Source organism: Aspergillus fumigatus, chromosome 3 (assembly GCF_000002655.1).
Source record: "Aspergillus fumigatus Af293 chromosome 3, whole genome shotgun sequence".
Classification (NCBI taxonomy): Eukaryota; Fungi; Ascomycota; class Eurotiomycetes; order Eurotiales; family Aspergillaceae; genus Aspergillus; species Aspergillus fumigatus.
The window spans coordinates 2,508,152-2,535,022 of NC_007196.1; the positions used below are offsets into that span (position 1 = coordinate 2,508,152).

At 50.6% G+C, this 26,871-nt stretch overlaps 9 protein-coding genes across 9 annotated transcripts; 7 read left to right on the forward strand and 2 right to left on the reverse strand.

Annotated features, from left to right (window-relative positions):
- The first annotated feature begins 42 nt into the window (after positions 1-42).
- AFUA_3G09810 (putative Golgi transport complex component Cog5) lies at positions 43-4,925 on the forward strand. Its single transcript, XM_077804397.1, has one exon. The coding sequence runs from the start codon at positions 295-297 to the stop codon at positions 1,723-1,725; it is 1,431 nt and encodes a 476-aa protein (XP_077659924.1). The 5' UTR covers positions 43-294; the 3' UTR covers positions 1,726-4,925.
- Positions 4,926-5,793: 868 nt separating this feature from the next.
- Positions 5,794-10,226, forward strand: dvrA (C2H2-type zinc finger protein). The gene is made up of 5 exons (XM_749544.3): positions 5,794-6,217; positions 6,395-6,536; positions 6,624-7,077; positions 7,254-9,270; positions 9,331-10,226. Exons 4-5 carry the CDS (start codon positions 7,405-7,407, stop codon positions 9,502-9,504), a joined length of 2,040 nt encoding a protein of 679 aa, XP_754637.2. The 5' UTR covers positions 5,794-6,217; positions 6,395-6,536; positions 6,624-7,077; positions 7,254-7,404; the 3' UTR covers positions 9,505-10,226.
- Positions 10,227-10,801: 575 nt separating this feature from the next.
- Positions 10,802-11,520, forward strand: AFUA_3G09830 (uncharacterized protein; the record flags this gene model as incomplete). Its single annotated transcript, XM_749543.1, has 4 exons — positions 10,802-10,913; positions 10,984-11,084; positions 11,149-11,363; positions 11,415-11,520. 4 exons carry the CDS (start codon positions 10,802-10,804, stop codon positions 11,518-11,520), a joined length of 534 nt encoding a protein of 177 aa, XP_754636.1.
- A 580-nt stretch (positions 11,521-12,100) lies between these two features.
- Positions 12,101-13,489, forward strand: AFUA_3G09840 (DNA replication factor Cdt1 C-terminal domain-containing protein; the record flags this gene model as incomplete). Its single annotated transcript, XM_749542.1, has 1 exon — positions 12,101-13,489. The coding sequence occupies one exon, from the start codon at positions 12,101-12,103 to the stop codon at positions 13,487-13,489; it is 1,389 nt and encodes a 462-aa protein (XP_754635.1).
- A 303-nt stretch (positions 13,490-13,792) lies between these two features.
- AFUA_3G09850 (mismatch repair ATPase MSH2) lies at positions 13,793-17,241 on the forward strand. Its single transcript, XM_749541.2, has 2 exons — positions 13,793-13,910; positions 13,963-17,241. The coding sequence occupies exons 1-2, from the start codon at positions 13,887-13,889 to the stop codon at positions 16,759-16,761; spliced, it is 2,823 nt and encodes a 940-aa protein (XP_754634.1). The 5' UTR covers positions 13,793-13,886; the 3' UTR covers positions 16,762-17,241.
- Positions 17,242-17,836: 595 nt separating this feature from the next.
- Positions 17,837-20,700, forward strand: AFUA_3G09860 (phosphatidylinositol N-acetylglucosaminyltransferase; the record flags this gene model as incomplete). The annotated part of the gene is made up of 4 exons (XM_749540.1): positions 17,837-17,956; positions 18,513-20,163; positions 20,216-20,295; positions 20,359-20,700. 4 exons carry the CDS (start codon positions 17,837-17,839, stop codon positions 20,698-20,700), a joined length of 2,193 nt encoding a protein of 730 aa, XP_754633.1.
- A 485-nt stretch (positions 20,701-21,185) lies between these two features.
- On the reverse strand, positions 21,186-21,837 carry AFUA_3G09870 (uncharacterized protein; the record flags this gene model as incomplete). Its single annotated transcript, XM_749539.1, has 2 exons — positions 21,186-21,281; positions 21,691-21,837. 2 exons carry the CDS (start codon positions 21,835-21,837, stop codon positions 21,186-21,188), a joined length of 243 nt encoding a protein of 80 aa, XP_754632.1.
- A 128-nt stretch (positions 21,838-21,965) lies between these two features.
- Positions 21,966-24,260, forward strand: AFUA_3G09880 (exosome nuclease subunit RRP6; the record flags this gene model as incomplete). The annotated part of the gene is made up of 1 exon (XM_749538.1): positions 21,966-24,260. One exon carries the CDS (start codon positions 21,966-21,968, stop codon positions 24,258-24,260), a length of 2,295 nt encoding a protein of 764 aa, XP_754631.1.
- A 269-nt stretch (positions 24,261-24,529) lies between these two features.
- AFUA_3G09890 (putative membrane protein) lies at positions 24,530-25,150 on the reverse strand (the record flags this gene model as incomplete). The annotated part of the gene is made up of 2 exons (XM_749537.1): positions 24,530-24,683; positions 24,840-25,150. 2 exons carry the CDS (start codon positions 25,148-25,150, stop codon positions 24,530-24,532), a joined length of 465 nt encoding a protein of 154 aa, XP_754630.1.
- Between the last annotated feature and the right edge of the window lie 1,721 nt (positions 25,151-26,871).

The window sequence follows — 26,871 nt, forward strand, 5'->3', positions numbered from 1 at the left end:
ACTCACGTGACTGACACATGGCTTCTGAGCACCAATGGCATCAGAAGTAATCAACAATTCAACTCGAGTGAAATAATTGATACTCGGCGCTTTTATTGCTCTTCTAGCATAATTCAGAAAGTTCTGAGATGCTTTCTCTAGGATGACCATGTTTGAACTTTCAGTGGCGGCATCAATTGAACAACACCTTTAGCAATTATCCATCCACCTCCTATCTGTCATTTCAACTCATTTCCTTGTTTGATACCCATTCTCCCAATTAGAAGTAATTCGGCTGCATATTCTGTGCACAAAATGGCAGACAGCGAACCTTCATACATAGATTATGAGGCCTTTTTGGACCCCGACTTCTCATCGGCATCATTTGCCAATTCCTTGGTCCTGGCAACCAACAATGCCACAGACACACCGTTGGACCTTTCCACGCCACTGTCACGGGTGCTATTTGACCTTCAAGAAATTGATACTCATATACACAATCTGACGAGCAAGTCAGCTATCCCTCTGCTTACGCACACGCGAGATCAGACCGTTGCTGCAGAGCGGATTCTCAAGGAGACGGAGGAGCAATTATCCTCTGTGACCAAAGGCTATGAACGCCTGGAGCAAGAAGTTTTACGAAAATGGGAGGCCGCAGATGAGGCTAGAGTGGCTGCAGAAAAGTCGTTGGCAACCGTGCGATTAGCGAGAGCGGTCGCGCGTTGTCTGGCTCTCGGCAGGCAGTTGGAGGGTCAGCTTTCTGAGGTAACTGGTCGAGGTGGCCCCGCGGCGACTGCAGGAGCACAAGATCGCTCTTCTGCCAACCCTGGCAGAGAGGACTACCGGGCGCTGGAGCGAGCCGCATCTACCATTGTGAGTTTGCGACGGATGTTATCCGCTACAGCCGTGGGCGAGGAAGGCTACGGATTGGAACGTGTCAACGTCATCCGGACTTTGAGAGGTGAGCTGGTGATTCCGGCTGAGAATATGGTCAAGGCGCGCGCGCAACAGACTATCAATCGCTTCTCCATGTCGTCCATCGCGGCTGGCTCGCATTCTCAAACGGGGTACCGTCAAGCCCGGGACGCACGAGCCAGGCTGATTTCTGCCGTTACTGTCTTGTATATTCTATCTCCAGTCCCGAAGACGTTGACATCGCCAGTCAGTTTTCAGCCAGAGCTTCTACTTTCCGCATTACAAGGCTACATGCACACGGCCATCGCGGCGTCCGTCAACGCTCTTTCCCGATCACTATCCATGCTTCCGAGTCTGGAGCGGACGCTGTCTGAACTCTCGGGACGATGTCAGGATATTTTTGTACTAGAGGCAATCCTCAGCGGCCTTCGTCCGCCAACGCACCCACTTTTACCCGCTTCGGCTGCTAGCACAGGCGACAGCAATGGTACAGAGGTTCGAGCACAAGAAGTGGCCTTCAAGAACAACCTTCTCCAGCCACTGCTGAACGTTTTGGATACAACATCTCTCCCTTCGTACTTCTGGCGATCGTTGGCTTCGTCGTTGGCGCCGCGGGTTCAGGAAATCGTCAGTCGTGGCGGTGTTTCAGCTCGGACGCTCCGGTCAAATCGGGATAGACTCAGGAAGGATATTAGAGAATGTGTCCTGCGGGGCTCACAGCTCCCAGTCTCGACATTGGTGACAGATAAGCGGACAGGAACTGAGGCTGGGAACTGGGAGAGAGAAGCAGCGGTGATGGTCGGGTCTGTGGTGGGCGCTTTGGAGAGGTAGGCACGATCTACAGAGATTACATGGAAGCCATTGATATCATCCTTGTAAACTCAGCTTTGTCATTGCTAGCGCTCTTCAAATGGCCCCTCGGTTATGTAATAAGCGACGCCAAGCACCCCCAACGAGTCCTGCTGCTTTCAGGTACGTTGGGTACGCTCAAGCACAAGAGGCAGCAACTACGCCATTTATCAAAGAGCAACGTGATGGTGAAAGCTAGTACTAGCGGCTATACCATCGGTCCCTAACAGACCTAAGCTCTCAATCCCGCCAATAGTCGTTGTTGCTCAACCAACACTATAGCTATGAAAGGAAATTTTCAATATGAGGCTATAAAACTATAAAAGGCTCAAGCAATTTAGCTTGAGAAATGCTATACTATCGTTTTCTTCATATATCTGACAGTAACCTCCCCGGCCACATCCCATTTTCCTCGTACCACACTATTGATGAGGAGCTCTCAACACTTCAGCCTGGCATACTGCCTTCATCAACTCGACAAACGTTAACTACATCACATACTAATCCGCCAACTCTGCTCCCTGCGAGCAAGCACTCTATACCAGAAACGCCTGTAGCAAACGGCATGACAGAGAACGACTTCCAGATGAGGTACACAGTACACCGAGTAGTGTGGGGTTGTTACATCTTGACGGAGGATGGTTGGTGCAGCTAACGCGAGTTCTTCGGAGGGTGTTGCTACTGGTTGGGAGTGGCGGTTGAGGGAACTGTGTGGCCTATTACTGGAGCTAGCCATGGTGTTGTAACTTGTAGGTAGACTCCTGTCTTGCGCTGGACCAAAGCTGATTGTGGGATGTGCTTTAATAGGATAACATGCGTATTGGACCTCAGATGTTCAGTCCGGAAAAGGACCAGAAGTGATTTTTGCCGGAGGGGTAAGATGCAGTTAATGGCTTTCTACCTGCAGGAATCGGGTGTTCGAGATATCCACGTTGATTGATCGATTATTAACCGATTACTTCTAGCCAGCTACGTTGGAGTAACAAGGTTTAAGCAGGTACCTGTTGGTAGGTACTATCCTCCAATGTCTATATCTACAGCTATCGAACGGTACCCCGCTTCTGAAGTAGCACAATGTGCCCCGTGCAGAAACTCAACAGCTCTAAAAATTAATACATGCTTTATTATTTGCGGTCTTGGTTGTTCTTATCACTCCCAGTACTGACGATATTACCCTCGTGTGGATGCGCCGTGAAAATCCAGGAATCAGGATGAGGGGTAAGACCAGGTCACCGAAAACCCCGCCCTCCTGGCAAAGGCACAAGCCAACCAGCTGAGGTCATATCATCACTGATAGCCCCAGAGTCCAGTTTGCCTTCCTCCAACCACACCGTCCAACGAACAGACAGAAAGCATGCGCGTAAGCAGGGGCATGGCCAGTGCCACGTCGATCTACCCCTCAGGATCCGGAAACCTCGCCACCTTCTTGTCCCAATGCATGGTAGACGGTCAACGGACTTCAGCGACAACCTGTCAGGATGCACAGGCAATTTCCAAGAGAGTTGGAGGAAGCGAGGACGCGAGGTAAGGTACAAATACTTTTACAATCGGATCCTTCGTCAGGCCAATTGGAAGGATATCTCGGAGTTTGCAAACGAGACTAATGCACAGTCCGCGTTGAAACTGGGGATAGGTGCATCTAGCATTGTGTATATCACCTAGAAGCACTAAGAACAAGTATTGACACTTTAGAAAGTGCTGCTATCAAAGGTGCTTCCTGTGACCCTGTTTTACCGCTCTGACGGATCAAGAACATCATCAACGTTTCAAGTGGCGTAAAGACCTGGAATCTCGACATCTTATTCTCGCCTCCCGTAGGTTGAAATCGTCAAAGCATACGCACCTTGTGGTTTACCAGCACACGATGTTTCCAAGCAATGGAACCCCTCATGGATGTCAGAAGATGTCAATGGGCCCCCTAAAGACTGACTTTCCTGGTTATCCGGCATGCCGTTTGCAGACCGTTGATGCTCCGGCGAGTTGACATTTAACATTAAAGTATAGTCTAGACAATAGGTCATTTCGCCCCTATTCTCTCAAAAATAGCTGGAAGCTCCTTGTCTCGATCTTCACTGCTCATTTCCACGGTCTCAAGGCAGTTCGTTCCAGTCCGTCTTCGACCAAATGGATGCACAGGAACAAGCTTTCCACAATGGTCCGTGTCCAAGCAAACAGGAGAAGGTGAGGAAAGAGTATGTATGGTACGGCAGTTGAGCGGTTAGTCCATACACGTTAAGACACCATCATCGTAACTCAGTTTCGAAGTTTGAAGTGTTCAGGTGATCTGTATTCGCACTCAGAATGTGCTTTGTCTGCTCTGGTCTTAACAGGATAAGTTACAGCATCTGCTGAGACGCTGCATGGCCAGCGTTAGTTCCAGGATGGCGATCGGAGAATTATTCCCAGTCTGATAACTTCTGCTTATTCGTGTAAAGAACCAGTGTGAGACCTCTCTTCGTCATGCCCTTTGCGCGCCTGTCAAATACATACGCAGTCGCAAAGTACTCCAGTATTATTCCACTGATTGTTTGTGAATCCACTTTACGACTTATCTAGGCTTTCCCCTTGCATCGCTAATCAATAATAACGAGACAGGTCATAAAATCCCTAGAATCGGTCACTCTCTTCCTTACAGACAAACAGTAGCTGCAGGTCTGGGATAGACCACTCTTTCAGGATGTCGTAGAGACTTTGCTGTATTGTGTACACATGGGTGGAAGTAAGGGGGTCTGTATCACAATTCACATATTGCATACCTCACTCATACTTTTGCAGGAAATATGGTCGAGGTTCCCCAAACTTACCAAGACTTGAAGACACACTGTACCAAAGATCAAGATGGTCAACGTCAACGAGTCCGATGGCCCGGTCGACGGTAATGTTCAGTCCGTGGCTGCAAGATGGACGGTGGACAGTACCAGATTCCTCACCGGCTATGGTATATTATGCCATGAGTTTAATACCTCTTTATCCTCCTCCAAAGGCTGGCCGTATTATGGAACGACTGGCAAAAGTAATTGTTGAAGTATTGTTGGAAGATTCAGCCGATCACATTGCGTGTATATATATGTAAAGTTCCTGGTGCCTCCTTGTTAGGACTTCCCAGGCTTCATGAGGACCCTCGAGCCCTGCGGTACAACGCCACCAACCAGACCTGGTTCGAGACTCTCGCTCAGGTCGATGCCTTCCCGGGCTGGCCCAGCCTTACCAGGTCTTTTCCAGCCACCCGGGACCCTCTATTTAGGTATTATTATTATTATCACTATTGTCATGTCTTTCCTAAATGGAGGTGGTTATGATTGAGATCCATAATAACACCAGTCGGGTTGTCAACCAAGGTCTATATCCAAGAACTGCGCAACAGGGACCGTCTGCCTGTTAGACGCCTCGTTCCTGATGGGGGTGCGTCATCGTATCCGAGACATGCCGGCTACTGGACCAGCAGCGCCTAGCATATTTCTGACAACAGCACTATCAAGTGCCAACTTCTAGATTATTTCATCGTTGATGCTATTAACTGGTTGATAGCATCATGTTTTTCTCTATCCTCATATCCTTCCCTTTCAGTATGGTTGTTAATACTGGTTAATATAGTTAGATACATACCTACACTTTGGCGCTTCCTTCCATGGTCGCGTCATCCATACGGGCACTCATGAGAAGTGAACCGAGTGATCCGTAAATAATCATCATCTTCTTCAGTCTCCCAGAGTTTGACTCTTGACTTGAGTTGTGCAGCAGGCTCCACTTTGGAATTTGCCATCCATGACCCCCATAGTTACCTTGGTCGATGATTCGTGTTGTTGGTTCGGACCAAAAAGTAGTTCCTGGGGCTAAAGTTTCACATTTAGTCTGCCTTAAAGCGATCACCGTATCATATGCCATCACTCCCCATTGACTGCCAGCAAGCTAGCAAAGTCAACAGCAGCCAGTTCCTAGGGATTTTCCCATTTGGGACTTAACCTTTTACGTGGATTTGGAAGATAGTAGGAAGCTAAATTGGTGTTTTGAGGCAGTTAGTCTAAGACATAATCGAGTCATTCCTGGTCCGTAACTGGAGGGTACGAAGTAAGCTGGACCCCCCAACGGTCCATCCAGGTCTTTTACAGCGATATACCAGGTAATAGGTACATTGCTACCTAAGGATGAGTAGTAGTGGTGACTTACGTTCTCTATCCAGAATCTAGGTATCACCATCAGGCTATCATCAAATCTTGTCCCTGCTTGAACAGCTCCACCAAATAGTGTAATCATCCTAGGAGCCTTGGGTACCTGGATCCTTTAAGGTACTTCTTTCCCCTCCTCTTCTTCATCCTCGTCTATCTATCGACATCTATCGACCTAGTCTAATCTATGTATCTACCCCTCGCTCGGCCGCCATCCCGCGCCGACTGTTGTTTCCGATTAGCCTCTATTTGAACGACTCGATAACTGGCGTAGAGACTGAATCTTGAAGGATCTGAATAGCTACTCAGTAAGTGTATCATCGTCACCATTTTATCCCACCGACCTATTTTGCATTTGTCTGGAATCTGGGATGGGGGGGGGTGCCGGTGGTCGGCCGTCATCCAAACATCCTGCGACCAGATCTCTCCCCTTCCGATCACTTCCTCTTACTTTGACTTGTCGCATCTTGCTGACCATCCTGCAGTCTCGACTCCTCCCTCTCGAGTTACCCTTTCTGATCTATCTTCCATTTTTCATCATTGCTTTTGCCTCTCTTTGCCTTATTTTTCTACTTACCCTATTATTCTCATCTTTTCCCCTGGCCGTCGCGGCTCCATCCGTTCCTTGTAGGTACTTCAGCCGCTTACTACATTTCGCCTCGTCGACTTCTTCCTCTTTTGATCATTAATACCTAATCTATTCTTCACTTTCAGATAATCAAATATTGGCTTCTTATTGTTCTTAATTGCGGACCGTGCATCTAACGAGAGGAATCCGGCCCCAGTCTTCCATTCTCCTGGATCAGTTTCGTCGGCTTTCCGAGCTGTCTTAAACAAACCCACAACCAAAGGAACTTGCAACCGCACGAGCGGTTCGACCGAGTCCACCAAACTCCCTCCTGAGCTCCTTGCACAACCCGCCCTTTTCTCCATTCTTCCTTATCCTCTATTTCCTGTCACCTTTATTCTCATCGTCATCGGTACATACTTCCTTTACCTTCCTTCGGTCCATCTTCGAGAGATGCTACCGCTCAACTGATGACTGCGCCTCACTCTCGTACAAACTCACTACCCTTGCTTCGTCATCCTCGTCAGGTACTCGGATAGACGGGCATCTTCCACATTCCTCCTACATTCCAGGCTCTCCTCTGTTTGAGCTAGCGATTCAGTACGTAGCGGCTCTTTTCTTGTTCTCCTCCCCCTCGTTTCCTCGTATGTGGACCCGGTGGGCAAAAAGAGTACCCCTCTTGGATACCGTCCCCTTTGGCCGAGATTGACACACTCGTCGTTACATCTTTGCGACGGCGGTGAATTTGCTGACATTTGTATGCGAAACGTGTTTAGTCGCCATTTCGCGCTATAGTTACCGCGCTATTTTACCTTTCTCATCAACTACTACTTCTTATAATCGTGGGAGGATAAGCTTTTGCCAAATCTCTTTGTCGCTTCCTAGAGCGGAAGCCACACCATCGCCGACCCCTTCGTTGCTGTCAATATGACTTCCTTCTTGCCAGTAAATAATACGTCTTCGCCGCAAACTCGGCCCATGGAGGAGGTAGCAACCGCAGCCACACCTCGACCTCATACGAATGTGTCAGCCACAGAAGAGAACAGGTCGCGAACTATGAACAGTGGCACAGAAGACGCAACTCCACTCAACCTGCATAAGGTCCAAGAGGACTCGGCTTCTCGAACAAAACCGTCATTAGGTCACAATGGAACTTCACATGGGGAATCCGATGCAGACCGTGATGGCTCCGATCATGACTCCGACGCCGCAGGCAATGCCCCTCCATCAAAGAAGAAGAAAGGGCAACGGTTCTATTGTACAGATTTCCCTCCGTGCAATTTGAGCTTTACCAGAAGCGAACATCTTGCCAGGCATATCCGGAAGCACACTGGGGAGCGTCCGTTTCAATGTCATTGTTCCAGGCGATTTTCGCGTCTTGATAACCTTCGTCAACATGCTCAGACCGTGCATGTAAACGAGGAGATTCCTGGGGATTCGCTTGCAGCTACTGGAACACGTTTCCAACGGCAGATTCGTACCGACAGGGTCCGCCCTCAAGGTCGAGCCAGAGCCGGCACGGGGGGTAGTCAAGGAACGCATAGTCGGGGCCACAGCAGAAATCTTTCGACGTCGAGTATCGCATCGACGACCTCGACGTACAGTCAGCCTCCGGAGCTTCGCCGTCGACCGCCGCCATTAATCATGGCCAATGACGGGAGCGCCAGGACTCGTCTTGGTCTGGATACGATGGCAGATATCCCCACAACTCCACCAGGCCAAGTGCGCGGCATCCCAGGTCCTGCCGTCGCAGTTGGCTCCCCTTACACACCTTCTCATCGTCTTTTTGCCGCTGGTGGCAACGGAAGTCCTCACTTAGCTTCGGCAAGGCCCGCCGCCGCCCACATGTCGGGATTCTGGGACGGCAAGACGGCAGCTCGTCGTCTCTCAGTGCCCACCAGTGCGAATCCCTTTGCATCTCAACAACCGAACAATTATCCTCCCAGCCTTGTTGGATCGGCAACTCCTACAACGGCAGCATATCCGCCGGGCGGAGTTTTCGCAAGCCCCGTCAGCTCGACTCATTCGTTTTCCAGGGAGGAAAATGCATACAGTGCTGCTGATGCGGACTTGCGGAGACGGACCTGGCATCCTTCAACCCACTTTGCACTTCCCCGACCTGCTACTAGTGGATTGTCCCATTACCAAACTCCTGATACCGTTGACGCACCGGTCAACGCAAGTGGCGCGACAGAACAGCCCCCCAGATTGCCTGGAATTGAAAGCTTCGACAAAGTTGTGTTACACCAGCGGCCTCTGACTCCTCCCGTTCGAAGGCCTAGTCCGATGCAGATTGACAGCCACCGCAAGCCATCACCGAGTTATGCTTTGGGAGGAGGTTTCAATTATTCGCAGCCCGCGAACCGACCCGCCCCTCCGATATCTGGGCCCGGTCATCGCCGCGGTCACGTCTCCTGGGACATGTCACTACACACCAATCTCACAGGACTGCATATCAGGGACAAGCCCCTCCCCAGAGACGCGTCGCACTGGAGCCAGCAGACGATTGCAGAGCTACAGAATGTGTCATCCCGGCCATCTTCGTCGTATCAACAACAAGTTCAGGAGTCGCGGGGAATTACTGGGCATTCTGCGTATGAGAAGATGCAGGGGTGGTATGGTGGCCATACCTCGGGTTCCCAGGCGACGCGGACATCCCCTGAAGACTCGAGTAGTAGTGAAGGCGTTCACACACCCTCTACCGCATCACTTGAGTACCACCCTGCCATTGTGCACAACAGCGGCTACATCGAGTCTCATCCACCTTCCATGGCCTGCGATACATCCCACTCAGTACGCCCCCCGTTTCCTGGACATTCGATGATCGGCCACAGTCGCTAATGTACAATACAGGCTTGTCCCCCACTCTCGCAGTTTTCTGATGGCTATCAGCCCCATGTGAAACCCGATCCACGACCGGATTTCTATCATAATGCGTCCGTGCGGGACTCTGGGATGGGAAGACTTGAGGCACTTGTTGCAGTCGCCACGAGCGAAAATAAAAATACTGCAAAGCTATACGGATAAAAGGCAGTCCACAGCTTTCGTATGCTATCCGAGCAGATAAGGTCTATTTTGATGCCGCGACTATCTTCCCCTCGGTTTATCCTTGAAATATTTGACCATCCAGCCAATTTCATCCGAATACTTTGAACTTTGCACTTTAGCACCTACGGTTCAGCATCAACGCAGAGACATTTATGAAGTGACGACTGATGATTCATGCATGGGTTTTTTTTGTTTCCGAAATTGATCGCTGTGGAGGCCAGCTCTTTTGAATAGCAAGGACACGTTCGGGTATTCTCAAGTGATCGGTAGCTCGCGGTGATATTGTTTTTGCTGCATGTTCCGGCGTTGATTGGGGGATAATGTGTTCTCTATGGCATGAAGATACCCTCGGCCTCAATCTCGGATATAGCTACTACTATGAAAGCGGGGTTTCCTACTCGGGTCGCGGTGGAATTTCACCTGCTGAATTGTTTGGTATATTCTGTCACTGCAGTTCTGTGATATGATTCGATTCTGTTTTAGTATATTTGTTGTGCGTCTATAAGAGACTGGGTATAGCCATTGCAATCTTGCAACCTGAGCGGGATAAACTATTTTTAATGAAACTATTACCAAATCGGATGATGTGCCATGTCCTGTTGGCTGGGGCTGAACTCTCAGATACATGACGTCTACCCCACATGTTACACTCGTCGACGTCAAACCCACAAGTACCGAGCAGGTAGGGGTACATTTTCCTGGCCATCCTTATGAGACACTCTCCGTATGATGATCATCAGGTGACGTCGATAGCAAGGTATTCTCATTATGGTGCACACTACCCAGATGGATACCTTTTATATGTCAGGATAGAGACCGACGATCAATGGTCACCATAGGCTGGTTAACTCCGTCTGTATGTAGATAGCTCTAGCCAAATGATCATCTACCTACAACCGAGATAGCATTGGAATAAATTGACCCCCCCCTCCCCCCCCCCAAAAATAGGGAGGAGATATTTGAATTGCACTGGAACACGGGTTTGTGACACAGCTGGCAGTACCTCCGTAAGCTAGAGACCTGGCTAAGGTAGTATCTCGTCGACAACGTCATAGGGCAGCCCAGCCCAGCCCAGTCAGCCCAGTGACCATGGCCATTTCTCCGCCCATACTTCACACCCTGACCTTGGTTGCTAGCTCTCTTGCGTTTCTTTTGCCTCTTATATAGTTCATTCTCTTCTTTCTTTTTGACTGGAAAGTTACTCCACAACCAGAATACCTCGATTCTCGGATTTCAACCCAACTGAAGATACATCTTTATTCACACTCACCCCACCATGTCCAAGAGTCGTACACCCATGTATCTTGGCCTGGCCGCCGCCGGCGGCCTAGGTTACTACATGTATCGGGCCGGCGGGAGCCCCCAGATCGCGAAGAAGGAGATGGAGAGTGAGTTTCCTCTTTAGGAGGTTCTGGTCGATCGTATATGCGGAGGTTTGCTAATGACTGTTGCTTCCAGTCGACGCCCACAAAGCCAGAGCAAAGATGCCCCGCGGCTCAGAAGCGGCCAGAGTCGGCGAGGAATTTGGCAAGGAGGTGAATGCCACTGGTGACGAGGCGGTAAGTTTATTACCTGCATACTTCTATTGGGGGACTGGAGAAGATGCTGATATGCTATGGGTAGATCAACAACGCCCGCACTAAGGCCAAGATCGACGAGCGCATCCCCGAGATCGCCCAGAATAGCAAGAACAAGCTTGACTCGCTGCGTTACCAGGCGGCGGATAAAGTCCGTGCTGGGGTTGACGAGGTGGACAAGAAGGTTGATCAGTTTGATCGCACGGTTGAGAAGAAGGCGAGTGAGGCGAAGGGGACTCTGTCGAGTTGGTTTGGAGGGAAGTAAGCTAGGCTTCGCTTACCTCCTTTGCTTAAAGTACTTCGGACTTGCAGTGATGCGTTCGAGTGGGGTTTCGAGATCGGATTGGTTCAGACCTGCGATGACGTTACGATTTGGGAGATGGGAATGGTGCACTCTCCTCCGTACTTTGATGGATAATTACTTTGTCAGTTGCAGCAGCAAATCTGCGATAATGAACTTTATGATAATCTGCATTTCCGATTTGACCAAGAATGAGCTCGTTTGATAAGATAGATAGGCTGGAACAAGAACCGTGATCTGCATGCTCGCGTGGAATGTGACATTCCTTGTTGGCATTACTGTAGTGATCAAGTGGATGCTATTGTATTGATGCTGCGGCTTTGACTGTGAATGAGTTTGTCTCTTCCAGAACTACATATAGCTTGTCATGAGTGTCAACAGAATGGTTTTGAAGAACAATAAGGATGAAAGAATTAATTCCAGTTTTCTGCGGAGTAATATAACCACGTTCGGTATTGTCACGCTAACACGCGCCTTAACGCGTTCACGCTCCTTTAAGAAACACTAACCGTCAGCGATCTCCATTGTCAGTCTCGCTCGACCCATTCACAGAGCTATATTCAATTTGAAAACCCCACACCTTCCCCTGGTGGTAGTTTACTATTTTGCATACCTACCTTACCTTCCTATTAACCACATATGCTCCTACCTTACTATCCTATCTTTTAATCCCACCATTAGTACAAAGGAAACCGCGATGCCGCGCACCTCAAGACAAACCCGCCTTCCCCGAGGGCAGGTTGGTATTCAGAGCTTTGCAAGAGCAACTAAACCAAGCTGCTCAACGCTGCAAGACACCAAAAAGCCTGCTGCTGCACAGCTCCCCGTCTCGCCTTCCAAGAAAAGAAAACTCAATGAGCTCGAAAACGTCGACTGCGCCACAGGAGAGCCCCGCCAGACAACCATTCCGGAAGAAGCTGGCACGCCTTCCAAAACCCTCCGCTTCAGTCAACTGTGTGTCTCGACGCCCCGGAGCGGTCACTATGCGTGTTCAAAGACTGAGGCGTCGCCTGCGCCTGCGCCGCCCTCCTCCCCTTCGAAGCGTGGGGGTGCCAGAGTCAAACGCTCTAACAGTCTGATAGTCGTGGAGCGTCCGGCTTGTGTGGAGGAATTCTTGAGTCTGCATTCGGCTTTTCTGAAGGCGCTGGCGATTCACTCTGCGCATAATGGGGCAACGACCGCGGCGGATTTGCGGGAATTCCTTCAAGCGGTCGAGCGGATGTGGAAGAAGCGGAAGGTTGTGGTTAAGGATCTACAGCGGTTGATATGGGCTTGGGAGCAGGGAGATGAGGGCAATGGCCCAAGGTACCGGCTTGCGAATTACGGGCTTGGGAAGGTGTGTTTGGAACGGGCGCCTGTCAATAGAGAACGGTTGGACCGGTTCGATGAAAAGGAGTTACAAGACCGATTCGAGCGGGTGGTGGACCTGCTGTGGGAGAAGGCTGTGGACGCGGCTGATGGGGATGAGAGCCAGGTGGATTTCTTCGAGACGCTGGGCGTCTCACCCGTTCACGAGTCTCTGACTCCCTTCACTACGTTTCGAAAGGGCCAGCAGCGGCTGCAGGATTTGAAGGGTGGAGTGATCAAGCTGAAGACTGAGAAGCTGCGAGCGGACTCGCAGCCTGAAACCCCGGCCAAGCCGCTGGACGCGACGACCACGCGTCGGAAGGGGCTTCTGGAGCGGATTAAGAGCAAGGAACTCCTTCAGTCGAAGTTGCCGCCGCCGCCGTCGAAGGAAACGCTGCTTCGGCGCGCTGCTGCTGAACGCGCAGAGGAGGTCGTCGCCGTTCTGGCTCTGCTTCGGCCTGTAGGGTATGTGGGCAGCGGGCCGAAAGCTGTTCTGGCTGCCCAGAAGAAACCGTTCCAGTTGGAGATGATTGTGCAGAACGTTCAGGACTCTCTACGGAACCCAATATCATCAAGGGAGGTGGAAATGTGTGTGGAACTTTTGGCTCGACCAGACATTGCTGGACAATGGATTGAAGTCGTTGCCGTGAATCAAATTAAGTCGGTGGTGCTGAAGTCTTGTGCCAGCGTTTATCCCAAGGAGATCGGTGCGAAGGTCAGCAAGTTGGAATTGGATTAGATGATGGTTCTTCATATGACCCTCCGATCTCTTTCTTTTTGGATGTTTTGTGTCGTTTTCGATACCACTGGAGCAAACCTGCATGTCCGGCATTACTTTGCATTATCAGGAAGCATCATGTACATTAGCGCTGCATTTATTACCTACATATACATCCTCAAGTCCACTACGATAATGGAAAACATCAATTCAGGGCAAAACTGTTGATTGTGCTTCGTAGCTTTGACTGGCCCAAATCACTTCAACGCGAGACGCGCGCTCACGTGATCGCGTTGCCACAAGTCGCGTCTGCCGCAGGTCTACTTTTATCAGTCGTCAACAGAATAGAGACGCTGTGAACTGACACGAAAGCTAGCTTACCGACTGTCCTTTCATTGTATCGGGCAACGCTAGCACAATGTCGTCTCGACCTGATCTGAAGGTAATCACCCGAATCTGTTAAGTTATTTTGTAACCCGGCTAACCACTTCCAGGTCGACGACGAAGTCGGCTTCATTCGCTTCTACCATTCCCTCTCTTCGGACGGCAACGATGAGACAATCCGAGTCTTCGACCGCGGCGATTGGTACTCCGCACATGGCGCCGAGGCCGAATTTATCGCTCGGACGGTCTACAAAACGACCTCCGTGCTCCGCAACCTGGGTCGCAGTGAGACTGGCGGCCTGCCTTCCGTGACCATGAGCGTAACCGTTTTCCGGAATTTCCTGCGCGAAGCACTCTTCAAACTCAACAAACGGGTTGAAATCTGGGGCTCGAATGGAGCAGGCAGAGGCCAGTGGAAGTTGATGAAACAAGCCAGTCCGGGGAACCTGCAGGACGTGGAAGAGGAGCTGGGCAGTGTGGGCGGACTTGCCATGGAATCGGCGCCGGTGATTCTGGCCGTAAAGATTTCAGCCAAGGCGTCTGAGGCGCGAGGTGTCGGGGTGTGTTTCGCGGATGCGAGTGTCCGGGAACTGGGCGTCAGCGAGTTCCTGGACAACGATGTCTATTCGAACTTTGAGTCGTTGATTATTCAGCTTGGCGTTAAAGAGTGCCTGGTGCAGATGGATACGAATAGGAAGGATGTGGAGCTGGGGAAGATTCGGGCTATCGCCGACAACTGTGGGATCGCTATCTCCGAGAGACCCGTGGCGGACTTCGGGGTGAAGGATATCGAGCAGGATCTCACTCGGCTGCTCAGGGACGAGCGTTCGGCGGCCACGTTGCCGCAGACGGAGCTGAAGCTCGCGATGGGCTCCGCGTCGGCTCTGATCAAGTATCTGGGTGTCATGGCCGACCCGAGCAATTTCGGGCAGTATCAGCTCTACCAGCATGATTTATCGCAGTTTATGAAGTTAGATGCCTCCGCCCTCCGGGCGTTGAATCTCATGCCTGGTCCGCGGGACGGATCGAGGACCATGAGCTTGTTCGGTTTGTTGAATCATTGCAAGACGCCTGTGGGCAGTCGCCTACTGGCGCAATGGTTGAAGCAGCCACTCATGGATCTCGCTGAGATTGAGAAGAGACAGCAGCTCGTGGAGGCTTTCGTCGAGAATACAGAGTTGAGACAGACGCTGCAGGAGGAGCATCTTCGCTCCATTCCGGATCTGTACCGGCTCGCGAAGCGGTTCCAGCGGAAACAGGCCAACTTGGAAGATGTGGTGCGAGTATATCAGGTTGCGATTCGTCTGCCTGGCTTTGTCAGCTCGCTCGAGAATGTCATGGACGAGCAATACCAGACTCCTTTGGAGACGGAATACACCAGCAAGCTGCGCAGCCACTCGGACAGCCTAGCCAAGCTGGAGGAAATGGTGGAGACTACCGTCGACCTGGCTGCGTTAGAGAACCACGAGTTCATCATCAAGCCAGAGTTCGATGACAGTCTGCGCATCATTCGGAAGAAATTGGATAAGCTGCGACATGACATGGACGTGGAGCATCGCCGGGTGGCGAAGGACCTGGATCAGGAGGTAGACAAGAAGCTGTTCTTGGAGAATCACCGCGTGCATGGCTGGTGCTTCCGTCTGACCCGAAACGAGGCGGGCTGCATCAGAAACAAGAGAGAGTACCAGGAATGCTCCACCCAGAAGAACGGAGTGTACTTCACCACTTCAACGATGCAAGCTCTGCGCCGGGAGCATGATCAGCTCTCATCTAACTACAACCGGACCCAGTCAGGGTTGGTGAATGAGGTGGTGAACGTGGCTGCATCCTACTGTCCCGTGCTGGAACAGCTTGCTGGTGTTCTCGCCCATCTCGATGTCATCGTCAGCTTCGCCCATGCTGCTGTGCATGCTCCAACCGCATATGTCCGCCCCAAGATGCACCCGCGCGGCACGGGAAATACGATCCTTAAGGAGGCGCGGCATCCCTGTATGGAAATGCAGGACGACATCTCCTTCATCACCAACGACGTATCCCTGATCCGCGACGAGTCCTCCTTCCTCATCATCACCGGTCCCAACATGGGTGGTAAATCAACCTACATCCGTCAAATCGGCGTTATTGCGCTCATGGCCCAGACGGGGTGCTTCGTGCCCTGTTCTGAGGCTGAGCTCACAATCTTCGATTGCATCCTCGCCCGTGTCGGCGCAAGCGATTCGCAGCTCAAGGGCGTCTCGACTTTCATGGCCGAGATGCTTGAGACGTCCAATATCCTCAAGTCCGCGACCTCAGAGTCCCTCATCATCATAGACGAGCTGGGCCGTGGCACCAGCACCTACGACGGCTTTGGCTTGGCATGGGCCATCTCCGAGCACATTGTCACCGAGATCCGCTGCTTTGGGCTCTTCGCAACTCATTTCCACGAGCTCACGGCTCTCGCGGACCGATACCCCAAATCTGTCAAAAACCTGCACGTGGTGGCCTTCATCGGAGACGGCACTAACGACAATGCAGGAGAAGAAAGGCCTAAGAAGCAGCAGGTGACTCTGCTTTACCGCGTCGAGCCCGGTATCTGCGACCAGTCCTTCGGTATCCACGTCGCGGAGCTGGTTCGGTTCCCCGAGAAAGTAGTCAATATGGCCCGGCAAAAAGCCGAGGAGCTCGAAGATTTTACGTCTGCAGAGGCCCAGGGGCAGCAGGCTGGCGCGTCTATCGATGGATATTCTCAGGAAGAGGTGGAGGAGGGCAGCGCGCTACTCAAGGGGATGCTGTTGAAGTGGAAGGCGGAGATTGAGTCGCATGACAGGAAGTTGACGGTCGAGGAAAAGAGACAGATCATGCGTGATCTTGTCAATGCTGATGAGAAGCTCCGGGCCAACAAGGTCTTCCAGAGTATCAAGGCTTTGTGATGGTCTTCCACAAAGCTTCTTTATAAGTTTCGGGTATAGCGTTAAGGCGTTAGGCGTGTATACAGGGTTAAATTCAGATGGCTAGATGTACCGTTTTAAAATCATATAATTCTGTTCTTAGTTCTTGAGATGTCGCTACCCCGGTGTACTATTTTTGGCCACATGGCACGATCATCGCTGTAGCGTTGTCTACGAAAGTGCCCAAGCACCAGTATGGTAGACTGAGAGATTATGGTTTTGTCAATCATCAAACGGCCATGGGTCTTCCCATCAATTCTCTCCGCTTCAGAATGAGCCAGCCGGTCAATCATCTCCGTCTTTGCTTGCTTCAGAAACCTTTTCGTGTCATCGTACTTATCTGGCCGCACGACACCTTTTTCAGGCTACAGATCACCCAATAAGTGTTCGTATCCCGCATTAACTCCATGGCCCTAATTGTGCCTGACGCATCTGCGTAAATTGCATCAGCCTCATTCGCATACGCGGGACCCGTCGAAGGGGCCGGTTAGCTGTTGACCAGCTTTTCGCAGCGATGCCAGACATCTCCTCCTCTATTGCATCTCAACTTCGTTGAAGTAAGAGAAGTGGCTAGTGTAAGAGAGCACAGTAAGAGTAACTTCAGCGAATCACATGACTCAACTAGCTTGCCTTCCTAAAGCGGCAACTCCAGCAATATGCATGGTACGTTATAAAAAAGATCACCACTCGAATACTGCGAATCGAGGTAAAATTTGATGTTGATCGAGTTCTCTCTCTTTTCATCAACGGACCTATAATAGGTGTCATTGCTGGGCCACACCGGTACTAGCTGATAAGATGCAGCTATACCTATTCTGGACCAGCTCTAGTACGGTATCTCGGCAGACATGGTACTCTAGGTACACAAGCAACCGCAACAACTGCAACAAGTAACACTTAACGAATCATAGACAACACTCTGCTATCTTGTCTCAAAGGACTCACTCGTCAGTCTTTGTCCTCTGCTACTAAAATTTACTTCGATCGAGTTTTCAACCTTCCCTCAGCGATGCGCGCAGACTAAATCACAAAGACGGAATCGCTAAACTCTGGATTCATGCACCCCTTTTCCATCCTCACTCTCGGTATCTTTGTAGCGGGCTATATCACTGCGCGGTGGGATCTTGTTACGCGGCTATACGAACTGGCCATCTTTGCGTGGGATCACGGTGTCGTGGTGAGTGCATCTCAGTTCGCTCAACCGGTCCTACGTGCATTTGTGACTGCGGAACACAAGACCGCAGATGCGAAGACAATTGAGCTAATAACCCTTGTTCGCAGACACGAACAGCCAAAGGCTTTTTGTTGCTGTCAGTCTTTTTTTTCCTCTTAGTCCTTCCGATAAACCATCTTGCGATAAAGGAAGCTGAGTTGGTAAATGGCCCTATCGGATGTCCGAATTGCTGCTGCGTGACTGTATGCTGATGCTTCTTGTTACATGGTAGCACCCTCGCCCGCCGCATTTGGGTGTGTCCGCTCGCGAACAGCTACGCCGCCGAGGCTCTTTTTGATCCGGATTGAAGGATGACAACATGCTCATGGGCGATGGATTGCTACGGGTATTCTGGCCATACGACCTCTCTCGGTCCTCATCCCCGGGGGTGATTGTTGGATGGAGGAACTCTGAACTGGATTTGTTCGTCCTCACCGTGTTGGAAGATGTTGAGGTAAGCTAGCGTTCTGTCCCGAGCGGCAGCTCGGCTTGGGGAGCTGGCAGTTGACTCATGGGATAGCCTCGAAATGTCGACAATGCACTACGTGCTGGAATCCTCTTTCGCAACAGCCCTCACCCTATTGCGCGGATATTCACGCTCTGTGGAAGGTCGACAATGCATGTTCTGGGATCCACTAATCCTCAAGAGCCGCCATCAGCATTTAACCCGGCCCATCTCCATGTGACAACGCATCCGTCGTATAAAGTCCCTCGGATATATTGTCCGCCGGAGGCGAATATATCTGTTCAGGTTATCATGTTTCATCGTCCACATCCGACCCGGATGGAGTACATGTCCCTGGATCCGATTTCCCTTGCTCTGGGGGATAAAGCGTCCATCGCTGATAAACCAGAGGTTGTACCTTCGACCATCGATGCCGAAGAGGAGCGGGATAGAGCAGTGCGGGGCAAGCTGGTCGAGAAGCTGAAATTACACACAGTCGTCAAACATATGCCTTCGCCTAAGGAGCAAGCACTGCCTCTCATCATCAACCAGGTCAATTGCGCTTATGAAATGGGAAAGTTGATGGAAAAGAATAGCCATCTGATTGGAATTCGGGTTAAGCGAAGTATGAGCGTGGGAGAACGAGTGGTCGAGTCGGCGACAACTCTCTGGGACCTCTTTGTCCTCGGTGTCTCATATGTGTTCTGGCAGTGGATCTGGCCGGTGGCCACTCGTGTTTTCATCATCGGCCTCGTCTTCCATCGCACGATTGCCGAGGTTGTTCTGCAGATACTTGAGTGGCGAGCTCGTCCTGATGCAGCTGCTTTGAAAGACATCTCTGCGACGGCTCAGCAGGTTGACATTCGACTCCAGCAATTTTGCTACTGGCCGATACAGTACGTTAAGCTGCGCCAGAGGAAAGATGACTGGGAGAGTGTGACCACGAGTCATCCGGATTACATCCGTTTTTACAACAGCTTGTGGCTCGTTGCCAATGATGTGATCATCGGTATTGCGCTGGGATCATACATCATCGACAACGCCAATTGGGTGGCTTTCCAAATCAACAGTGTCCTCACTGGCTGGACAGTAGAAGGCTTGCAGAGGACGATATCGTGGTTGATGGACTGGCCGGCCGGCTTGAAGCTTAATAACGAACTTGCTGCATTCTTGGGTGACCTCTTTCTCTGGGTCATTGAAAATTGGGCCGGTATGCATTTTCTTCTACTAGACCTATTGTTCTCTTTCGCTAAATTTGGTGCAGCTTGCATTGCGAATCTACAGCCTTACCTCCCGCATGTCATATACGTCGTTGGGTGCTCGAGTTTCGCCGGAGCGAGCATGCCGATCGCCCTTTTTTCCGATCTCGTCTCCATTCTAACCGTGCATATCTACTCGTTCTACGTTGCGTCCGCCCGCATATTCAATTGGCAGCTTACTATCATCATATCTCTCTTTCATCTCTTCCGCGGCAAGAAGCGCAACGTCCTTCGGCATCGAATAGACTCGTGTGATTACGACCTTGATCAGCTTCTGCTTGGCACTATTCTCTTCACAGTCCTCTTCTTCCTTCTGCCGACTGTGATTGTATTCTATCTAACGTTTGCCTCTGCGAGAATGTTGATCATCTCGCTAAAAGCGGCACTCGACACATGTTTGGCTTTTCTCAACCATTTCCCTCTATTTGCGTTGATGTTGCGCGTGAAGGATTCCCGACGGTTGCCAGGTATGTTGGTTTTACTAATCTGTTTGATCAGCAGTCACTGACCGAATGTGAGGTGGCATTCGTTTCGAACTACGCGAGGAACAGGACAGGTCTCTTCATCCTTACTCCGCTGTCCCTTATATCCATCTCGAGGTATGTCCACCGAATTCATCGTTCCATGAAGACTACTGTCAGAGCAAGTTCTGATTGAGATAGTCGATTCCACTTTCCCTGCGCGCCATGTTCGACCAGTACTTCCAACTGGGCCACCGTCTTCGGAAACACTATCTTTCTCCGCGCGTGATATTTTGCCTCTTCACTGGCCGTTTTGTGCCTCCTATCCACCGCCGTAACCTATACAGTATGCAGTACAGCATGCTCCCTGCGCATCGGGCCGGTATGGCCGAGGTGTGGTCTCTGCTGACCCAGCCCCGAAAAACAAGCAGTGGTAGCAGTGGCTCTTCTTCGATGGGAGGGGTCACGGCTGCCAATGGGTTAGTTAGGATTCCATCGGGGTTTGGTCAAGGAGATGTCAGACGACGGGGCTACCGCTATTAATGCTTAATAATGTGAATAATATGTGATGACGTATGTAATCAAGAGATTTAATGCCTAGTCTGTCGCACGGTTAGGTTGCCTCAGTCCTTGCACATGATGCTTTGGAGCCATTTCTGATCAACGAATGGGGCTGGCATTTCGCTCAGGAACGTATGATTACATGTATGAATATAAAGGTACACAGCATGCGACGAAGTCGCCAAAGTATTATACATAAGGGAATCCGTCGTTCTTGAAGACAGACTTCCAGTCAGTGGATATATATCGCTCAGATAGAACATTCGAGCATATGTTCAAGTCATCACACATGAATTTGGCATAGATCTGGTAACGGAGGGTTTGACGGAAACCGTCCAAGGAAAGCCAGATACTACGGTAGCAATACCCGACTTGACGTGGAGGCAAGCATCCAGGAGATCTTGCCCTCAGGAGTGGAGATGAGAGAGTGTGTCCCCATCCCAGGGGACCGGTGACCAACGCACATTTCACGTTTTCCGGAGATAGTCAGCATCGCTTTCCGAGGCAGTACTTTTCCTCGCCTCTTCAACCATGGTGTCGATGCCTTTTTCTTTCAACGCTTTCTGATGCAGTTGTTAGTCTAGGTCACAGAGAATCTGCTATGTCTGCTTTGACATACATGCAAACAAGATTTGTACTTTGAGAATAGTTCTTCACATTCATTTGACGAGGTTTTGCCACGAAGGTATTCTGTCATAGTTAGCAGGTATTATTTACATTGCTAAAAGGGGGGAATAGAATGCGTACTCTCGCTGTACCACTTCAGAAAACAAGTATCATACTTTCTGGGGGCTGTCAGTTCGAGCTCTCTGTCTGTAGTTGCCAGTGGCAGTCGCTGGGGGGAAATATACTCTTTTAGGTCATTGCATTCTGGGGCTATGGAAGCTGCCATTGTGAGCTAGCTTACTGTGTCTGGACTGGTTGATGTTTGTCAAAGAGGTTGGAATATTCAAGCCTCCTCCTGTCTCTCACCGCATTCAGTGTCTCACTGTCAATGAGATTGTCTACGGGATCCAGTATACTTGGAGTCGAGAACTTGTAGCTGGAGACGATCGTCGAGGTACCGCGGCTAGACCAATCATGGTAGGCGGTCGGCGATTTTTTCTCCGGCTGGTGCATTTCTCCACCTCCGAGCTTGCTTCAATTTTTCGGGTTATTATTTTGTTCCTGCGGGTTTATATCTTCTGTTCTCTTCGTCTCTTGTTCTGGCTGAGTTCGGATTTGGACTCAGATCTTCTCTGCCAACCATGGAATCCGCGGCAGATTTCCCACCGTTTCAGCAACGGTTAACGTCTAGTCTGGTGCAGATGACCCGCACCGTTGGACAGCTCTCTGTAGAGGATCTGAATTTCCACCGGACCTCGAGCGTCGAGTTCTCGGAATCCTTGGATGAGCAGAGAGATAGGATTTTGTCGTTGACCTCGTCGCTTCTCAGGACGGCCACAGCCGGCACAGATCTACTCGCACCTAAACTGCACGATGAGGACTCGGTCGAAGACAATTGGCGTGGTGTTGTTGATGTTATCGATGCGCTGCTAGAGAGGGCAGACGCCTGTCTCGATGAATTTACGGGAGTCATCAAGAAATTGAGCCCGTCGCAGCAGGAGCAGAGCGCAGCAAAGGCCGCCAAAAAGGCTTCCACCAAGTTCCCCTCCGTTTACGATTTCGGCCCGTCGAAGATTCCCAAGCCACAATTGTTGTTTGAGCGCCCCCCCGACAACACCGATGTTTCTCCTTTTAAGCCTCTTCTTCGAATCAAGCCTCACGCGATTGTTCCGTTGGAGGATTCGTTGAAGTTGACAGATCCTGCGCAAGGTTATAGGAATCCGTATGAAACGGAGATTCAGGCTGCCAAGTACCCGGAATCGACCTATACTGTCTCTCCCCCGGTCGAGTACCAGCCGTTTGAATCGACAGCTGCGACTTTCGTGGATACCCTGGAAGGAGTGAAGGAGATGTTGAGCGAGCTTAAGTCGGCAAAAGAGATTGCTATTGATTTGGAGCATCACGATGTGCACTCGTATCATGGCTTGGTGTCTCTGATGCAGATCAGCACCCGGGACAAGGATTGGGTTGTTGACACGCTGAAACCTTGGAGAGAAGAGCTCCAGATTCTCAATGAGGTATTTGCGGATCCTGGAATTCTCAAAGTTCTCCATGGCTCGTCCATGGATATTATCTGGCTGCAGCGAGATCTCGGCCTCTACGTTGTGGGCATGTTCGACACCTACCACGCCGCCTGTGCCTTAAACTACCCGAAGCGGAGCTTGAAGTTCCTCCTTCACAAGTTTGTCAACTTCGAAGCCGACAAGAGATATCAGATGGCCGACTGGAGAATCCGTCCTCTCCCGTCAGGAATGTTTGACTATGCCCGCTCCGATACTCACTACCTCCTCTATATTTACGACCACCTACGCAACGAGCTGTTGGAAAACTCGACGCCGGACCACAATCTCGTCGATTATGTACTGGAACAGTCAAAGAACGAAGCTTTACAACGTTACGAGCGTCCCGTTTACGACGCTGCCACGGGACAAGGGCAAGGCGGATGGTATGACTATCTGTACCGCAACCCTGCTGTTCTGAGCAAGGAACAGTTTGCCGTCTTCAAAGCAGTGCACCAATGGCGCGACGAGGTGGCAAGGGAAGAAGACGAGGGCGTTCAATGCGTGTTTCCAAAGCACATTCTTTTCAAGATTGCCCAAGTCATGCCCCTTGACCAGGGTACTCTGTTCCGGACGTTATCTCCCGTGACGCCGATTGCCAAGGACCGAGCAGCGGATCTCCTGGAAGTTATCAAGAAGGCGAAGATTGAAGGAGCTACAGGACCCGAATGGCGCGACTTTGTACGGCCGTTGAAAACGACAGCGGCGCATGCCGCCGAAAAGGGTCTCTCGTCGGACCCCGCCGCTGAGGCAATTGAGTACCCTACTGCAGCGCGATACAAGTCTTCTCAGTTCTGGGGACCTGTCCTGGATGCCCGCGAGCCGCTTACGCCTCCGGAGTATGCTGCAATCGCGTCTGCTGAGGCTCTTCGACTCTCTCTTCCCCTGCCCCCCATGCCACGGACTGTATCCCAAGCTCGCGAGAAGCTTGGCGATACCAAACCAGCGCCGAAGCCTGCCACAACCCCTGCTCCACCCCCAGAGGAAGACAACAAGAAAATTTTCACAGTCAAGGAGCTCGGTGGGCCGCGCAAACGCAAAGCTGCTGCTGAGGAAGCCGAGGCTGCGCCGTCGCTTGAATTGGACGAGATTAATCTAGAGAATGGATCATCGGCGGCCGCCTTGGAGAAGCCGTCCAAGAAGCAGCGCCAGAAGAACAAGAAGAACAAGTCGCAATCACAGCCCGACGGCGATGCGCAAGGCGAAGTACCGTTTAATTATGAAGCTGCCGAGTCCGTATTACACGCCGAGCCTGCGCAGGCAGCAGCCAGCCGTGTGTCTAAGCGATTCGCTCCATACGCAAAGGCAATGGAGGCGCCTGCAGGAGCCCGTAAGCACAAGAGAGAGATTGCAGGGAAGCAATTTACATTCCGGTGATGGGTTTGCAAGACGGTTTGCTTCTTCGTACACAGCCTATGACTATCTTTCGTTCTCTAGGATACATGGACCTCGGATGCATCCTTTGGTTTGGTGGTCGTGATATGGGTTATTCTGGTTCTGTGCATAGCGATACCCGATAGTGTTTAAATAAAGGTCGCCTTGTATTGATCTGAACAAGTCCGTCCTTGATCTGTGCATATGTATATCTTTATCAGTAACCCGAACATGACGCCATTACTCACGCTCTAAAAGCCTTGCGCCTCTGCTTAAGCATGTACGAGTACATCATGAAAGCGCCTAGCCATCCGCTTATTTGCACCTTGACCCATTTCGAGTAGAAGTAAACTCACCAGGAACATATAGAGCAAGGCAGAAGTAGAAGACCGCAGCCCCGATGGGGTTGACCGTCGCAGCGGCGGCCTTTACATCAACCACCACTCACTTCCAATCCCAACGGGATACAAAACAATGAAGAGGGAGTATCTACGCACAGCCAATATTAATCATGTCATCCCCATACAAATGCCGTGGTTCAAGATTGGTGGGAAAGGGGGGAAGGGAACGAATCCCACTCACCTCAACCACTTGACGAAATCAACCCTGATCCCCGCCTGAAGCAAGCCGAAATACGCATACCGGACTACATCCGCCGCGGACCAAGCTAGCAGGAGAGCTGCATAGGCGGGCGATGAAGCCGTCGGCTCGGGAGACTGGTGGTTTACGGCCCAGACCTGGACGCAGCGCGTGAAGGTCTGGGTGAAAGTTGGGAAGATGGGGGCGCGGGTGAGTCCTGTGTTCGGGTTAGCTTTGGCATTGCAGGGGAGTGGAAATGCGAAAGACCTGTTGCGGCGTGGAGAATCTCTACGATGGCGAGGGTTTGGGTTCATCTTGTTTGAAGTTCCAGGTGAGGGTATACATTATTTGGGGATGGATGAGGTGAGAAGAGGAGGGCGGCGATGACGCCGAGGAGGATTCGGAGCCAGAGGATGGAGGAGAGGGTGTTGTAGAGGAGGTAGGTGGATTTTATCGTCATGGTATTTGATCAGACTGGACTCTGTAAATAGTGAGTGACTGATTCTTTGATTTGGTTGGTATTTTCATTGATTTTTGCATTACTGTTCCAAGAGACATCATGGGAAGATTTTGCATGTGATAATATTTGTCGGCATCAGTAGCTTCATCGCTGAGAGAGTACGGGGTAGATATGGAGAAGGATCGATCAAGATGATCATATTCCAATTATTTCTTCTTGACTATCTCGTGCCATTGAAAATGAAATGCGTATCTGGATGTGTGATGGATGAGACGACGCGGAGTTTAGATGCCTCGAGAGAAACAGAGTTCAGTAGAGCTGGAGACCCAGCATGCAAAAAGCAATATGCACATTCCTTTTTACCCCATACTTGCAAAAACTTATTCGTACAAATCTACGGGGTACAGTAGTGCCTACTTAGCATCGGGTCTGAGCTCGATCCGAATTATAAGTACGCCGTCCTATACTGCACTTGCGGTGCCGTGATTGCCGTCAACAGTCACTCTGCTTGAACTGGGATGCTGACTTGACCAATCTCCAGCTCTTTAGAATATGAAGTTTGCCCTGAGGAACCCAAGGCCAAGGTAAAATCTCGTGTCTCGATCGTGGAAGTGAGGTCTGTGCGTGTGCCATGGTTCATGAGTTTACAGTTTCGCACAGGGCAAGACCTTAGTCTGGACTCAATGTCATGCAGTGGCTGGAGTCTATCCATCGATCACTTGATCAGAATTTGGCGTTACTGTCAGGATTGTTCCTACTTATCAACATATTGGATGACATATACATACCTAGTAGTCTTAGGGCTCTAACGTCTCGATTGAGGACATGACCAAAGACAATCGCACGTCTACTGTTATAGCAGCCTAGACTGACAATGAATTATTACGCAGCTGATCTCTACTGGGACATCCAGGGTTGTCAGCGTACACACATGACTCGTTTCTGATCATCCTTTCCTCTCAAAAATGGTCATGATGTAATTGACATTGAGCTGTGTAACAGGCAGTCTTGGATGCATTAGACATGAGCAAATCGAGGTTTCGGAATCTTTTTCCTAGATAAATATGTAGAGGCCACACCAGAGTTCCTAATCATGAATCACAAACGCTGATGTTGATTCCTTGATGCTGAAGCATAGATGCGGTGATTGAGCTTCTTGGTACATATTCTGTAGAAATAAAGATAAAAATAAAAATAATGGCGGATGCTGTCGATTTGTTGACGCAGGTACCAGGCCCCAGTCTGATCAGGTGGATACTTCGCATGGGCACTAACCCGCTAGCCCCTCATCTTCCAGGGCACTCGCGGCCATAGTGCGGTCGCACCACAGTTGGAACAGCCAGGTACCACCACTAACTATCATTATCTGCCCTGAGAAAGCATAAATCAATGGATCAATCCATTCTTCTGCGAGACAACATTCTATATTTGTTGGTCACGCCACCAGCTGATTGAGTGTGATTTAGTTTTCAGTCTGATTGTGGACTACGCTAGCACCAAAGCAAGAATATCAAGAATGCTAGATATGTGTGTCGATAAGAACTCTTATCTGCAGCCATCATGGAGTAGCTCCCC

Excerpts from the sequence above, each read along its gene's own strand:
- AFUA_3G09850 (XM_749541.2), top strand. The coding sequence starts at position 13,887 with ATGTCGTCTCGACCTGATCTGAAG. Across the intron at positions 13,911-13,962 it reads CGTCTCGACCTGATCTGAAG|GTCGACGACGAAGTCGGCTT; the intron begins GTAATCACCCGA and ends AACCACTTCCAG.
- AFUA_3G09810 (XM_077804397.1), top strand. The coding sequence starts at position 295 with ATGGCAGACAGCGAACCTTCATACATAGATTATGAGGCCTTTTTGGAC.
- dvrA (XM_749544.3), top strand. The coding sequence starts at position 7,405 with ATGACTTCCTTCTTGCCAGTAAATAATACGTCTTCGCCGCAAACTCGG. Across the intron at positions 9,271-9,330 it reads CCTGCGATACATCCCACTCA|GCTTGTCCCCCACTCTCGCA; the intron begins GTACGCCCCCCG and ends TGTACAATACAG.